This window comes from Mustela nigripes, chromosome 8, assembly GCF_022355385.1.
Source record: "Mustela nigripes isolate SB6536 chromosome 8, MUSNIG.SB6536, whole genome shotgun sequence".
NCBI lineage: Eukaryota > Metazoa > Chordata > Mammalia > Carnivora > Mustelidae > Mustela > Mustela nigripes.
This window is the reverse complement of record NC_081564.1, coordinates 18,638,356-18,652,746: the sequence shown is the minus strand read 5'-3', so window position 1 is coordinate 18,652,746 and position 14,391 is coordinate 18,638,356. Positions and strand designations below refer to the sequence as shown.

At 41.3% G+C, this 14,391-nt stretch overlaps 1 protein-coding gene across 3 annotated transcripts in view; it reads right to left on the bottom strand.

Annotated features, from left to right (window-relative positions):
* Nucleotides 1-14,391, bottom strand: part of GRK3 (G protein-coupled receptor kinase 3) — a 118,879-nt gene that overhangs the window by 90,266 nt on the left and 14,222 nt on the right. For all 3 annotated transcript variants that reach the window (XM_059408695.1, XM_059408693.1, XM_059408694.1), the window contains one exon: nt 3,296-3,372. In XM_059408695.1, coding sequence (XP_059264678.1) covers nt 3,296-3,359 — 64 coding nt within the window. In that variant the 5' untranslated portion in view covers nt 3,360-3,372. The remainder of the gene's footprint in view (nt 1-3,295; nt 3,373-14,391) is intronic.

Below are 14,391 nucleotides of genomic sequence, written 5' to 3'. Positions count from 1 at the left end.
GATTTCTACCTTTTCCGTATCACAAAGCATTTTCACACATGCTTGCAGGCAATCCCCCAAAACCATGTGCTCACCATCAGCACCAGGGAGGGTGGAAGGTGCTGGAAGGCAGAAAAGGAGCTGACAGGCAGGGGATACAGGGGGAAAGGGAAACAACAGAACCACAGAAAAGTAAGAAGGTGGTGACACATGGAGACAGTCATAGAAAGGGGCTGATGGAACAGACAGACAAGACAAAGGCAAAGGAGGTGGGGGGTGCTGAAATGGGAAGATGGAGAACCTACAGAGCTGGCCCCCTTCCCCTCTGCCCCCACCCAACACGAGCCGGAAAGGAGAAAGCCGGAGAGCAGGAGGAGAGGCCAGACAGACACTGATCGGGCGGCCATGCCGGACATAGCTGCACAAATGTGTTTGGCCAGGTGACCACGGACTCTTCTCTCCCCGTCCCGTCTCCTAGGCAGCTACTGTTCTTTCCTGTGACCTTCCAAGTTTAGACTCAACTTCCCCCGACTGGCTCCATGCTCACAAAGGGGAAGGAAGGGAAGAGGAAGAAATTATTTATTCATCTAAGCACCTTTTAAAATTCTTTAAAACTGTTTAATGGTGATAGAATTCACAGGCCACCAGTGTCCCACGAAGCCGCCCTTGGGACAGAGCCCATGTAGCTGGGCCTATGGTGCGAGGCTACCCTCATGCCAGTAAGTCACTCGGGTCAAGGGCTCCTGGGGCCAACCACCTGTAAGGCTTGGATCAAAACAATGGGAAAGACATGCCTGGGGGCCTGCATGTGTATTGGGGCGATGGCAGACAGGAAAGGTGTGAGGATCAGAAAACACAACAGGAGAAAGAATCCTCAGAACATCTTACAGACTGGCCTGAGAGCTCAGGGGAGAGCAGGTTTGCCACAGTTCTCCAGTATGCCTTAGTAATGGGGAACCACATGCTCCAATTACTGGTCAAGACCCGCCTTCCTCCCATGCCAGCATTATTTATAATAGCCAAAAAGTGGAAATAATCCAGACATCTGTTGACAGACACAAGGATGCACAAGACATGGCACAGCCATATAGTGGAAGACCACCGAGCATTGATAGGAATGAGCTCTTGGCACACGCTTTAACATGGATGACCTTGAAAATGATTTGTGAGGAGCCCCATGCAATGGCCACTTATCATCTGGTTCAATCTAGAATGCCCACCACAGGCAAATCTATAGAGGCAGAAATTAAACTGGTGGTATCTAGGGGTGGGGGGTAGAGTGCCAATGAGTATGGAGCCTCTTTTTGGGGGGTGCTGAAAATGTCCTAAGATGAGGCTATGGTGTGGGTTTGCACAAGGCTGTGAACACACTAAAAAGTACCGAACCGTATTCGTGACAGGAGGGTATTTTATGCTGTGTAAAACAGATCTCAGTAAAGCTGCAGATCGCTATTTTAAATTCAACTAAAGAATAAGTCGTTCCTTTTTTCCTTTCCCTCCCAAAGATAAGGCGTTTCTCTCTTATTATGGGGAGAGTTTTATTTTCTGTTCTTTAGCACAAAAGCAGAAGCAACGGGGAACCTTTATACAGATGACAGTTAACCAAACGCCATGAACACAGTGAGAAGCAGCAATAAAACATGAGATGAAGGTCAAACACTTTTCACCACTCTGTTCCCATACCAAATCCCAATGACTGGGCAATTCTCCATCTGCTTGTCCGGAACCCAGCACCCAACTTTTGACCACTAAGGGGGACTAAAGGGGTTACCACAGAAGCTGTATTGCCTTAGTAGATGGCTAATTTGTAAACTAGACAAGAAGTTTACCAAAGTCCAAGACTTTCTGCATCGGCTTCTACTTTACTTGAACACAAAAGAGCATCATGACTCTTTCTAAAAGAAGAAAAAAAAAAACTATCTGGTTCTTATGGGGTGACCCTCTCTACTGTACATTTTAGATTCGTTGTTTCTCTCCCAAGAGCCTTTCCAGAATGACCAGAGAAGGAGGAGGACAAATGAGAACAAGTCACCTCACCAACCTGAGTCACTGTGTCCTAACCTGTAAATGGCAGGGCCACCCAGACTCACTGCAAAGGATATTCAGTCTCAGTGGGGATCTGAGTTCCAGGAAACTTTAGTACAATCACAGTTTCTTGAAATTTTAATAAAGTCACATCCTCTAGGGTTAAAATAATTTATAAACCATGACACAGTTCCTCGGCAAACCTTCTCTGAATAATTGTGGGAGGCAAGTAAGGAGCAAAGGAAGGGGAAAAAAAGCTTCCCATTCTGTTATATTCAGCTAAGGTGATTTCATGTAAAATCCTAGAATTATCTTTTATCACATTACTATGGGCAGATCAACAATGCAGTCAGCTGACAGGCCAAACGATAAATCCTATCCTATTGAGAACAAAATCTTGTTCAGGAAATTCCTGGACAGCAGGAGCTGATTTGGGGGAATAAAAAAAAGAAAAATAGGTAGATTCCAGCTCTTACATAACCCAGTGGACAGTCACCTCTGAACACACTGGCAGTTCTGTGGAAGGCAGGCAAGAACACGATAATCCATTGCTTTGCAGGCCTTGAAACCCCACACTCAAGCAATCCCTGCTCAGTCCTAATTTCTCCAGGCATTAACTGCTGATCATCAGAGAGCAGACCTATAGGTATATCCACACACCTGCATGGGCCAGGACCAGCACTGGGCAGAGCTGGGTACCAGCTGGAGAGAGATGGCTCCTTGACCTCTAGGCACTCTAGGGGAGTCCTGGTGACCCGCTAAGTAAATGGAAGGGAGTCACGGGGATAAGAGTGATTGACGTGAAGCTGACAATGACTGGGCAGCATGCAAAAGCTATAAATTAGCCCATGAAAAGTGGTAAGATCATGTAAGCCAGCCCCACGCTTTGGAAGGAGATGGCCAGCCACCGGGTTGCAGTATGTTATTGAAGACCCATGCCAATTCCTTGTGATCACTGTAAGTACAAGAGCAGTGAGGGAGGCTGGGGACCTCAGACTTGGGTCCGAGTAGAGAGTGTTTCTTTCTGGTTACCAACTATCCAATATTTTGATTTTGGCAACCTCCCAACTGCCTTAAAACCTCGAATCAAACTAATGTGTTTCCCAATAGTTTATGCACAAGACATTACCAGGGATGTAAGGAACCACTCAGTATCTTATTATTACATGAAACCTCCTTCCTCCCCAGCTGAGCTACAAGCCACCCAAAGCACTATGCATTTATACACAACGGGAATGCCACCCGAAACCACACTAGCTCACAGTATGCCAAGTGAGAAAGTGGCACTTACCAATCTTCTGATTAAAAATCTTGTCAAAGGTGATTTCATTTCTCTCCTGAAGATACTTCTGCATCACACTCCGGATACTGAAAGAGAAGAGGCACATGTTTTTAGAGGTGACAGCTTGTATCATGAGAAACCATCCCCAGAATGGACAACATGTGACTGTCTGAGCTCAAGGCTGCTGGTCGACCAGAGAGCCCTCAAACTGACATCCACGACTGCACAGAGGGCTGATGGCATGGGGGGCATCATGGCTCCAGCTGGGGTCCTCTCCTGGGACTCAGGGCCGACCTGACATGTGGACTCTTGACCAAAAATAACTTAAGGACTGACTGTGGAAAGCTCGCCCTCAACACCACCGTTTGTCAAAATACACACGAGCATGCGCACATGTGACACATTCTACTAATCGATTAATGAGCTTCTTTCTAAAACAAAAGCAAATGTTCCCTGGATACATGACTGAGATTTTTTTTAAAAACCACACTTCTATACATCAACAATAAACAGCGAGAAAACATAATTAGAAGGAAGATTTCACTTAAGATAAAATAAGAAACACCAAATGCCTTGAAATAAATCCTTAAAAATATGTGCAAGAACTTTGTAGGGAAAATTACAAAATGTGTTGAGAGACATAACAGAAAATCTTAATAGATGGAAAAGTACACCACAGTTATGAACAGAAAGATGGAATACTGCAAAAATCCAACATCTACCCAAAGTTATCTATAAAATCATTTCAACCCCAACTCCCATCACTATTGCAGAGAGTTCTTCATAGAACAAAAAAATGATTACGTCTTTATAAACTGTATGCAGAACAACATGGGATCAAGAATAGCAAAAACGTGTATAAAGAATATCGAGAACAGGGCTTACTCTGAAGCTAAAATGAAGACAGGATAAACAAATTAAACAATGAAATGGAATAGAGAGCATATAAATATAGAATTTCAAGGTATAAGGCAGAGAAGGCAGAAAAATGGAGAAACTAGGGATTATTCAACAAGTGAACCAAAAGTGAATAATCAAATGGAAAAAGTAGAAACTGAGTCTCCATCATCCACTGGTGGGGAAAAAAATTGGAAGCAGCACCCCCCTCCTTTAAAAACTTATTAAAACAAACTATTTGAGGTACAATCTATATAATTAAATGCATATTTATATGCATCAATAGTTTTTCACATATAACTACCATCTTAATCAAGATATAAAATACCTTTTAAAGATTTTACTTATTTATTTGAGAGAGAAAAAGAGCACGAGCAGGGAGGAGGGGCAGAGGCAGAGGGAGAGGGAGAAGCAGACTCCCTGCTGAGCCAGGAGCCCCATGAAGGGCTCCATCCCAGGATCCTGGGATCGTGACCTCAGCTGGAGTCAGACACTTAGCTGACTGAGCCCCTCAGGTGCTCAAGATACAGAATATTCCTATCACCCCAAAAGATGCCCCTTTGCAATCAGTCTCCCCAAATTCTAGGATCCAGGCAATTACTGATCTCCTTTCTGTTAATGCAGATTACTTATCCCAGTCCTAGAATTTTAGATAAATAACATCATACAATATGTTGTCTTGTGTGTCTGGCTTCTTTCACTTGACATAAGCAAGCTTCCTCCATACTGCTGTGCACATAAGAATTTAGTTCCCTCTTATTGCCAAGTAGTATGGCATTGTATGAATATTCCACCATTTGTTTGCCCGTTCATCTGCTGATAGACATTTGGGTCATTTCCAGATTGGGGCTATTATGAATAAAGCCTCCTTAAATATTTGTGCGTAAGACTTTTTATGGGCACATGTTTTCATTTCTCATGGGTAAATATCTAGGAGCAAAATTGCTGGTCATATGGTTAATTATATTTAACATTATGAAAAACGGCTGAATTATATTCCAAACTGTGTGATGTTACATTCCCACCAACAATGTGTGAAATCCCAGTTGCCCCATATCCCTTGTCAACACTTTGGTTGTCAGTCTTTTCCATTTTAGCCACTCTGTTAGGTAGTGTAGCAATAGCTTATTTTAATTTCCTTCTCCCTAATGAATGATGATGTTGAGTACATTTGGACATTATTGGATTACTGGAGTGCTGACATCTTCTCCCGTAAGATATGCAGTGAAATATTCTACCTACCTTTTAATTGAGTTGTGTGTCTTATGACTCAACTGTAAATTTTCTATGTCCTGGAAACAAGTCCGGTGTCAGATTTATGTGATCACAATATTTTCTCCCAGTCCACACTCTACCTTCGTTGCCTTCATGAAGTCCTTCCAAGAGCACAAGTGTCTAGTCAATGAGATCCAATTTATTATTTCTTTGGTGTACCACGTGAAAGAAATCTTTCACATCCCAAAGTCAAAAAGATTTTTAACCTAACATTTTCTTTTAGAAATTTTTAAGTTCTAGCTTTAATGGTTAGGCCTAAGACTCATTTCAGGTTACTTTTTGTGTATAATGCAAAGTAAAAGCTCAAGGTTCTTTTTTTCCCTTATAATATCTAGTTATTCCAGCATTCTTTGTTGGAGGAAAAAAAGTATCCTTTCTCCACTGAATTATCCTGGCACCTTTGTTGATTCAACACTAAATCTGGGTAGGTCTGTCTTTCAGATATCCTGTTTCATTGATCTGTATGTCTACCCTTCCATCAATAATACATTGTCTTGATTGCTAGAGATTTAGAGTTGTCTTGAAGTCCGGTAATCCAACTTTGTTTTATTGCTTTTGTGGGGGTTTTGGTTCGTTTGTTTGTTCATTTTTTGGCTAACCTAGGTTCTCTGCATTTTCATTTAAGTTTTTTCCCCCAGAAATTTCTTCCCAGAAAAAGCCTGATGGGGCTCTGACTGTGCTGAATCTATAAATCAGTTTAGGGGGAATTAACCTCTTAATAATATGAAGTGTACAATCCATAAATATGACATACTTCTCCATTTACTTAGCTCTTCTTTAATTTGTCTCATTGCTACATTGTAGCTCTCAATATAGAAGTCTTATCCTTTTCTTGCAATCACTTTCTCAGCTTTTGATATCAGGATATGATTCATAAAAGGAGATGGGGATAATTCCTTTCTCCTTTATTTGCTAAAAGAGTTGGTGACTGCCAGTGTTAATTATTCCTTAAATGTTTGATAGAACTCATCAGTGAAACCATGTGAGTAGAATTTTCTTTGTGGGAAGGTTTGAAATTATACATTATACTTCTTTCACAGATGTAGGACTACTTACATTTTCTGTTTCTTCTTGTATTAGCTTAGATAACTTGTGTCTTTTAAGTAATTTGTCCATGCCATCCAATCTGCCTAATGGTACTCAAAATAATGATTTTGAATAAGAGAAGCCAGATCAAAAGAGAAAGACAGAGACAGAGAGAACACAGTGATTGATTATGAAGAGGCAGGAACAAATATTGAGGGGATGATGTATATGGTAAAATAATACACATACACACATATATATTTGGTCTCTGTCTCAGTTCTTGGCACAGAGCTCCTAAAACCCTTGGAATTTCTTAATGATAGAAGTATCTTATTCATAATAAGCCCTTTTCAACCCTCCCTGAGTTAATGCTAATGGAGGTAACTCTTGGCAGACCCATAGACAGCTTCAGGATGGAGCTAGTTGCCAGAGGAACCAACCATGTGATTAGAGGTTTGGAAATGTTTGCCCTAACACTTGACACCTGAGAGACTAGAGATTGAGTTCAACTACCAATTACCATGATTTAACAAATCATGCCTACATAATGAAATTTGGATAAAAGTTCTAGAACGATGAGGTCTAGAGAGCCTCCGGGCTGGTGAACCCATAGATGTGCTGGGACAGAGGTGTTCCTGGGAAGCCTTCCACTCCACCCCTTCCCAAGACCTTGCCCTATGTAGCAGGCCCTTTGAAGTTCCTGATTTATATCCTTACAATAAAATGAACCATAAGTATGCACCTTCCTATGTTCTGGGAGTCGTTCCGGTGAACTATCAAACATAAGACAAGGGTCACAGGAACCCTCAAATTTGCAGACAGACAGACAGTAATGCAGGTAGGACCCCATTTGCAGCTGGTATCTGAAGTGGGGCAGTCTTGTGGGACTGATTCCTTAAACTGGGAGTCTGTGCCAACTCTAGGTGGTTCGCATCAGAACTGAATCAAACTGCAGGACAGCCAGTTGGTGTCAGAGAACTAAGAATTGTTGGACGGTAACACAATGCATGTGTTTGTTATCTTAATTTTGGTAATGGCTTCACAGGTACAGACAAAATTTGTCAAACTGGACACCTGAAATATGTGGTTTGTTTTGTGTGAATTAAACTCAAAAAGTTGGGTTTTCTAAAACTATATCACAAGGGGGTGGTCTTCAAAACCTTGAGTATTGGGAATTCTCTACAACACCTGACCCTATTTCTTTAGCCAAAAAAAAAAAAAATTCTAGAAGGAAAAATGATGGATGGTAACCTATAGTTCAAATAAATAAATAAATAACAGGCATAATGGATGGATTTTCATTTTTTTTTTAAGATTTTACTTATTTATTTGACAGAGATGACAAGCAGGCAGAGAGGCAGGCAGAGAGAGAGAGGTAGCAGGCTCCCTGCTGAGCAGAGAGCCCAATGTGAGGCTCAATCCCAGGACCCTGGGATCATGACCCGAGCCTAAGGCAGAGGCTTTAACCCGCTGAGCCACCCAGGCGCCCTGGATTTTCATTTAAAACTCAATTCAAATTAAAAAAAAAAAACTTATAAAAAATTGGAGAAATGTGAATATAGACTGAATATCTGGTGTTAGGTATTACTTTTTTAGCAATGGCCATGTATTACACTATATTTTTATATTTTAAGAGTTCTTATCTTTCAGTGATACATATAGAAATCTGACAGATGAAATGATATATTATGTCTACATCTGCTTCAAAATAATCTAAAGGGACTTAGGCGGTATGGATGAAACAAGAGTGGCTAGGTGTTGATCCCACATAAAGCTGAGTAATGGCTGCATCAGATTCATTATACTATTCTCTCTGTGCATGGTTAAATTGTTCATTAAAGAAAGTTTTTTTAAAAAAATCAAATTCTGGGGGCACCTGGGTGGCTCAGTGGTTTAAGGCCTCTGCCTTCCGCTCAGGTCATGCTCTCAGGGTCCTGGAATCAAGCCCCACATCAAGCTCTCTGCTCAGCAGGGAGCCTGCTTCCCCCCACCTTCTGCCTGCCTCTCTGCCTCTTTGCGATCACTCTCTTTCTCTGTGGAATAAATAAATAAAATCTTAATAAATGAATAAACAAACAAATAAATAAATAAATCAAATTCTGGCCTCCAGACTCGTGAACCATTTCTTTACATACCTCCTCATCAAAATAAGGCCGACATACTATATATAAAACCATGTATACTGATTGGAGGCCTAATGAATTTTTTTTTTAATTTAATGCCAAATGTTTGGAGATACATCAACTCTGTCTTGACGTACTGGGGTTCTGCCCTATAAATACAAGGTAAGTATAATAAATATTATGTCATAATTTAAAATTGTTTTCTGCTCCTAAAGTTCTTGAAAGATCTACTCTCTACTGGCCAACGACTAGGTAGGCTAAGTCGTACTTGGACATCTTACTAGCAGAGAAACTACATAATATTTATGACCTAGTTAGCCAATTCCCATTCTTAAAAGCCTCTATATTCCCTATGAGGTTTAAGTCTGTTTTATTCTGATGTCTAAAACAAAACGCATTTAAAGAAATATCTCTAATGATATGTGACATATCACCTAAAAAAAAAAAATGAGGGTGATAAGGTAGTTGTGAAGATAAGGCAAGATAAGAGTCTGCTTTGTAAGAAGTCAGATAGTAATGAGTGATTACCATTGCTGACCACTAAGAAACCCAAAAGGCAGATTTTTTAAAAGATGAGATGACTAAGCAGTCATACAAAGATTCAATTCCCCCAAAAGGAAATTGCTTTCTTTTATATGTAGTTACTAAATATTTTCCACTAACTGCTCATTAAACACCCAAAATAGAGCTACATTATCCAAAGTCACAATAAAAACTCCACCACTAGATTTAAAACCACTGCATTCTGCCAGATAGAGGCTGAAGAGGTCTGTAAAAGTATCTGGTGTGGTTTAATATCAACTCTTCTCAAAGTTCCTAGGTTCACCAGATCTTTGGCAGGGAAGTCTTGCATGTAATTTGCATAACATTAAACATTCCAGCATGAGGCAATCTACATTTAGACAATCACAACCCAATTATGCTAAATGTGAATTTAAGTTCCTTTGTGTTTTTTCCTACAATATTTTGACAATCCATAACAGCTTTTTAATGCCTTTTTCTTTGCAATATATTACCTGATATTAAAGTGACACTAAAACATAACTTGAATTTCACCAGTCAGAAAAAACAACATCAACTTAACAAAAGTTGTCCCTGGAGAGATACAATTAGAAGAAAGAACACATATACGGGGTCAGCAGCTTACCTAATCAAAGCTACTAAAACCTCAGGATTTAAACCGTCCCTTCAAATCGGTTACAATGATCACGCTGGAATCCATTCACCTCCATTCTCCAGAATACTTATGAACCAGCAAAGCACAGGGGCAGCGTCATTCTATGGCTAAGCATGAGAAGAGGGACAAATTGAGGCCAGGAGGGTCTCCAACCGGGGTTAGAGCATCATCCTTGTTTCCAAGAGCAATTTTCCACGCCATTATCTTATTTACAAGATTCCAAGGGCCTCTCATTTCCCCCACCATCCGAACTCCTTAGCGTGTTACAGAGAGCTTTTCCAAAGGGGCCCCAACCCACCTCATCAACCACATCTGGCCACTGTCTTTCTCACGGAGCAGCCATGCTTGATTCTTGTCACCTCTCAATGATTCTGTAAATGCCATTCCTCCTATTGCCTCCTTTTTACCTGCAAACCTCCTGCCTATCCTCCAGGATCCAGGTCGGGTCACGGACACCGCGACACCTTCCCCAACTCTTCATCAACTCTTGCAGCGGTAAGTCACTTGGATTTCCCCTGCAGGTCCTGTTGCATGTGTCCCATGGCATGTCCTTCCCGTCCTGCTATACCACTTGCCCCAGTGTCCAATCAATATCCATGTATCTCCATGCTCTTGGGGAGGAAAAGCAATGCATTCATATGTTCGTGTAATCATTCACCCATTCATTCTAAAGGCATGAACTGAATCCTTTTTGTGAGACAGTAGGCCACTATGGGTGACACCAGGGATACACACAGTGAATCTTCCCTCATCTCTGCACTGGAGGGGCCTTTGTCTATAGGGGCGACAGGAATAAACAGGAAGCCCCAAGCCAATGTGGCAAGTAAGCTTCAACAGGGCTGCAGAACCCAGCCAAGTGAAGCACAGATCCTGAGGGACCACTGGCAAAGACGAAATGAGAGAGGGAACAGTGGAACCACTAGAGAAGGATAAGTCATGGCAGCCTGTACCAAATAATTGAACCAAACGGACAGAGGACAGCAGCAATTACACTTACACACACACACACACACACACACACACACACACACACACACCCCAGATCACAGAAAGCTTCCACTTTTAGACTCATTTATTTTTCTAACCATGTGAAAAGCATACCTTCATTACCACCCGTGAGATTAATGTCAGCTTTTCACGACTTTTTTAAAGCAAACACTTCCTTTCCAAGGACTGACAGATGACATTCAATTTCTACCACTGGTAAAAATGCTGACTCACTGGACACAAGTCGCCTGTACTTCCTCGTCCCCTGAATGCTGAATGCCACCCAGACCTACCGTTCCCGGCTCTTCCCTCAGACAACGTGAACCAGTCTGGGACCTCAGGGCACAAGCACGTCTAGTCTGGGCAAACAGATTCACAAACTAAAATACGCTCCTCAGGAGATCAGCCAATGTAATTTTTCTTCGAACTGTCTTTCAATTTGGTATATGGTACCTACTGTCCTATAAGAACACAGCGTGATCATATCCTCATATCCACTGGTCTTCTCCTTTGGAGTTTGCAGGTTTGAGGGTTGCTTACAAGAACCCTTTATTATACTTCACAGTTAAAAAAAAAACATTCTCTCATATTTTTAATATTCTTATGATCATCTCACTGAACACTCTGGCAATTTATTTTTTTGTACAATAGAGAGGGATTGTAGCTTTGATAGCCAGTAATAACACACCATTCTCTCCCCAACAGACACAAAATGTCACCTTTATTCATAAACCAAATTCACATATATTACATGTGTGTACATGTATACACATACATATTACATATATATGTATGTACATGTATACGCATATATGTGTACACGTACACACATATTACATATATATTACATACATGTTACATACATATATTACATATATATGTATATATACATTACATATATATTACATACACATATATTACATATATATGTAATATGTATGTACATGTACATATATTCACATATATTACATGTGTGTACATGTATACACACACACGGCTTTGTGTATGGGGGCTAGGGTTGTGTGTCTGTGCCTACATCAAAACCACAGTTGTAAAAAAAAAAAAAAAACCACCACAGTTGTAACTGCTACAGCAATGTTTCCTTTTGATGGAGCAGATTCCCCGTTGTTGCATTTTTTCAAAATGGGATTGGTTATCTTGGCCCATTCTTCTCTTCTAGATGAGGAGAAACTGACTTTGAAATTCCTTGAAATTCTCATTTGGATTTTGATTCAACTGCCTTGGACTTAAAGACTCTTTTAAAGAGAACTGATATCTTCCCAAACTGGGTCTTCCTTCCTATCTAGAACCATCCTGAAGCTCTTCATTTATCCAGGTTATCTTGGTCTTTTTTTATTATTATTATTATTATTTTTTAGATTTTTCTACTTATTTATTTGAAAGGGAGAGAGAGCACAACCAAGCGGGGGAGGCAGAGGGAGAGGGAAAAGCAGGCTCCCCAGTGTGGGACTCGATCCCAGGACCCCAGGAAGATGACCTGAGCCCAAGGTAGACACTCAACTGACCGAACCACCCAGGTGCCCCAGGTTATCTTGGTCTTAATGAAGTTTTGTTTTTCTCCATACTGGTCTTGTTGGTAATTAGGGTAGTTAGTGAGGTCTGGTTTAGAGCAACACATTGGAAAGCACTTATTTTAAAATAATTGCTTTGAAATGTTTTGACAAATTAATATTCAAATAATTTAAAAATAGAAAGCTGTTAAAGTCATTTCAGTAAGAGAGACTTCGCATCACAGAGTTTCATTAGGTGCTGGAAGGATGCTTATAGGGTAGATCATCATAAACGGCAAGGGTTATTATGTTTTTCCTACTAAATTTAAAATAGTGGAGCTATGAAGTTCAGTGCAGTCTTTTGCACTCAGAGTGGGTGGTGGTGGTAAATGGATATCATTTTCTAAGGTTTCATTTCTTACTATGCTTTCTCTCTTAGAAAAATCCTTCTTGTGTGTGTGTGTGTGTTTTCCCCTTCATCATTTGTCAGGTCAACAGGTCGTAAATCTGTCCACACCACTCGGATTAGTCAGGACTCTGGCTACAAGTGAACGGACTAAAACCCTACCCACATCTTTGCAATTGGTGTCATGAAGTCTCTTTCTGAGTCACCTACTGCAGTTTCCAAAAAGCACATGGTCCTCCCCGTGCCCCCTGCCTCGGCTAAGTTGTTGGAGACGGAGTCCGTGTTGCATCTGTGTGCATGCTCCCACGGGAGTTTACATCCTAAGTCCCCAGTGCTCTTACCCTGACATGGGGTCAGCTGAGGTTCCCAGCAGCCCTGCAAGCTTTCAGTGGTGATCCTCCAGTCTTGTCAGCTACTTTATTGCTTTTAAACATTATCCTAAACATGGTCAACCGTGCAAAAGAGTATAGTATAGTGAGCCCTCATAACTGGCCTTCAGTGCCTCCTAAACAGTGGTCAAGGTTTTTAGTCTGCTGCTTTTATCCTCACCCTGACTTTTCCTTCAGTTTTCTTTTAAACACTTTATATATTTATTTTGACAGAGTGAGAGAGAAAGCACAAACGGGCAGGGGGTGGGGGGAGAGCGAGCAGCAGGCTCCCTGCTGAGCAAGGAGCCTGACGAGGGGCTCAATCCCAGGATCCTAGGATCATGACCTGAGCCGAAAGCAGACGCTTAACCAACTGAACCACCCAGGTGTCCCCTTCCCTCAGTTTTTAAAGTATTTTAAAGCTTGAAAGCTCTGACTGCATGTTATTCTACACTTACTACTGCAGTTTGCATTTCTAAAGATTAGGGACACTTTCCTTACATAAACACAATCTATTATGACTCTCCAACACCCCTCCTCCCCCCGCCAAATAATAACCCTGAAGACCTACTACCCGGTTCCCATTCAAATGTCCATAATTCTTTCAGAGGTGTCTTTTGAGCCAGGATCTGATCTAATCTAATCAAGATCACACACTCATTGGCCTGTTCTCTCTCTCCAATCTGTTGTAATCCAGAGCTTCCCCCTCTCTCCACCACCCACTTGTTATCGTCACACCAGTGCCTTACTGAGGACACCAAGATAGTGGTCTGGAGGAGGGTTCCCATTCTGGATTTATCTGTTGGCTTCCTCCTAAGACCTAACTGTTCCTCTAGCTCTGTATTTCCTGTAAGCTCAACCTTTACCTCTAAAGACTAGATTATGTTCAAGTTCAATGTCTGGGAATAAGAATAGCCTTGGTACTAGATGGTCTTGGTATTTCATATTGCCTCGCCTAAGAAGGTACATAGGCATTTTTTCTTAGTGATGTGAAAATTACTTAGAAAACAGTTGGTGACAGTCTGATTTCTCCTTTTCAAATTCCCCATGACATTTCATTTAATGGGTTCATACTCTGATGACCTTTGCCTACATCAACGCTTTCATTAAGAGTTGCAAAATGAAGGGCGCCTGGGTGGCTCAGTGGGTTAAAGCCTCTGCCTTCAGCTCAGGTCATGGTCTCAGGGTCCTGGGATCAAGCCCCACATGGGGCTCTCTGCTCAGCGGGGAGCCTGCTTCCTCCTCTCTCTCTCTGCCTGCCTCTGCCTACTTGTGATCTCTGTCAAATAAATAAATAAAATCTTTAAATTTAAAAAAAAAAAAAAGAGTTGCAAA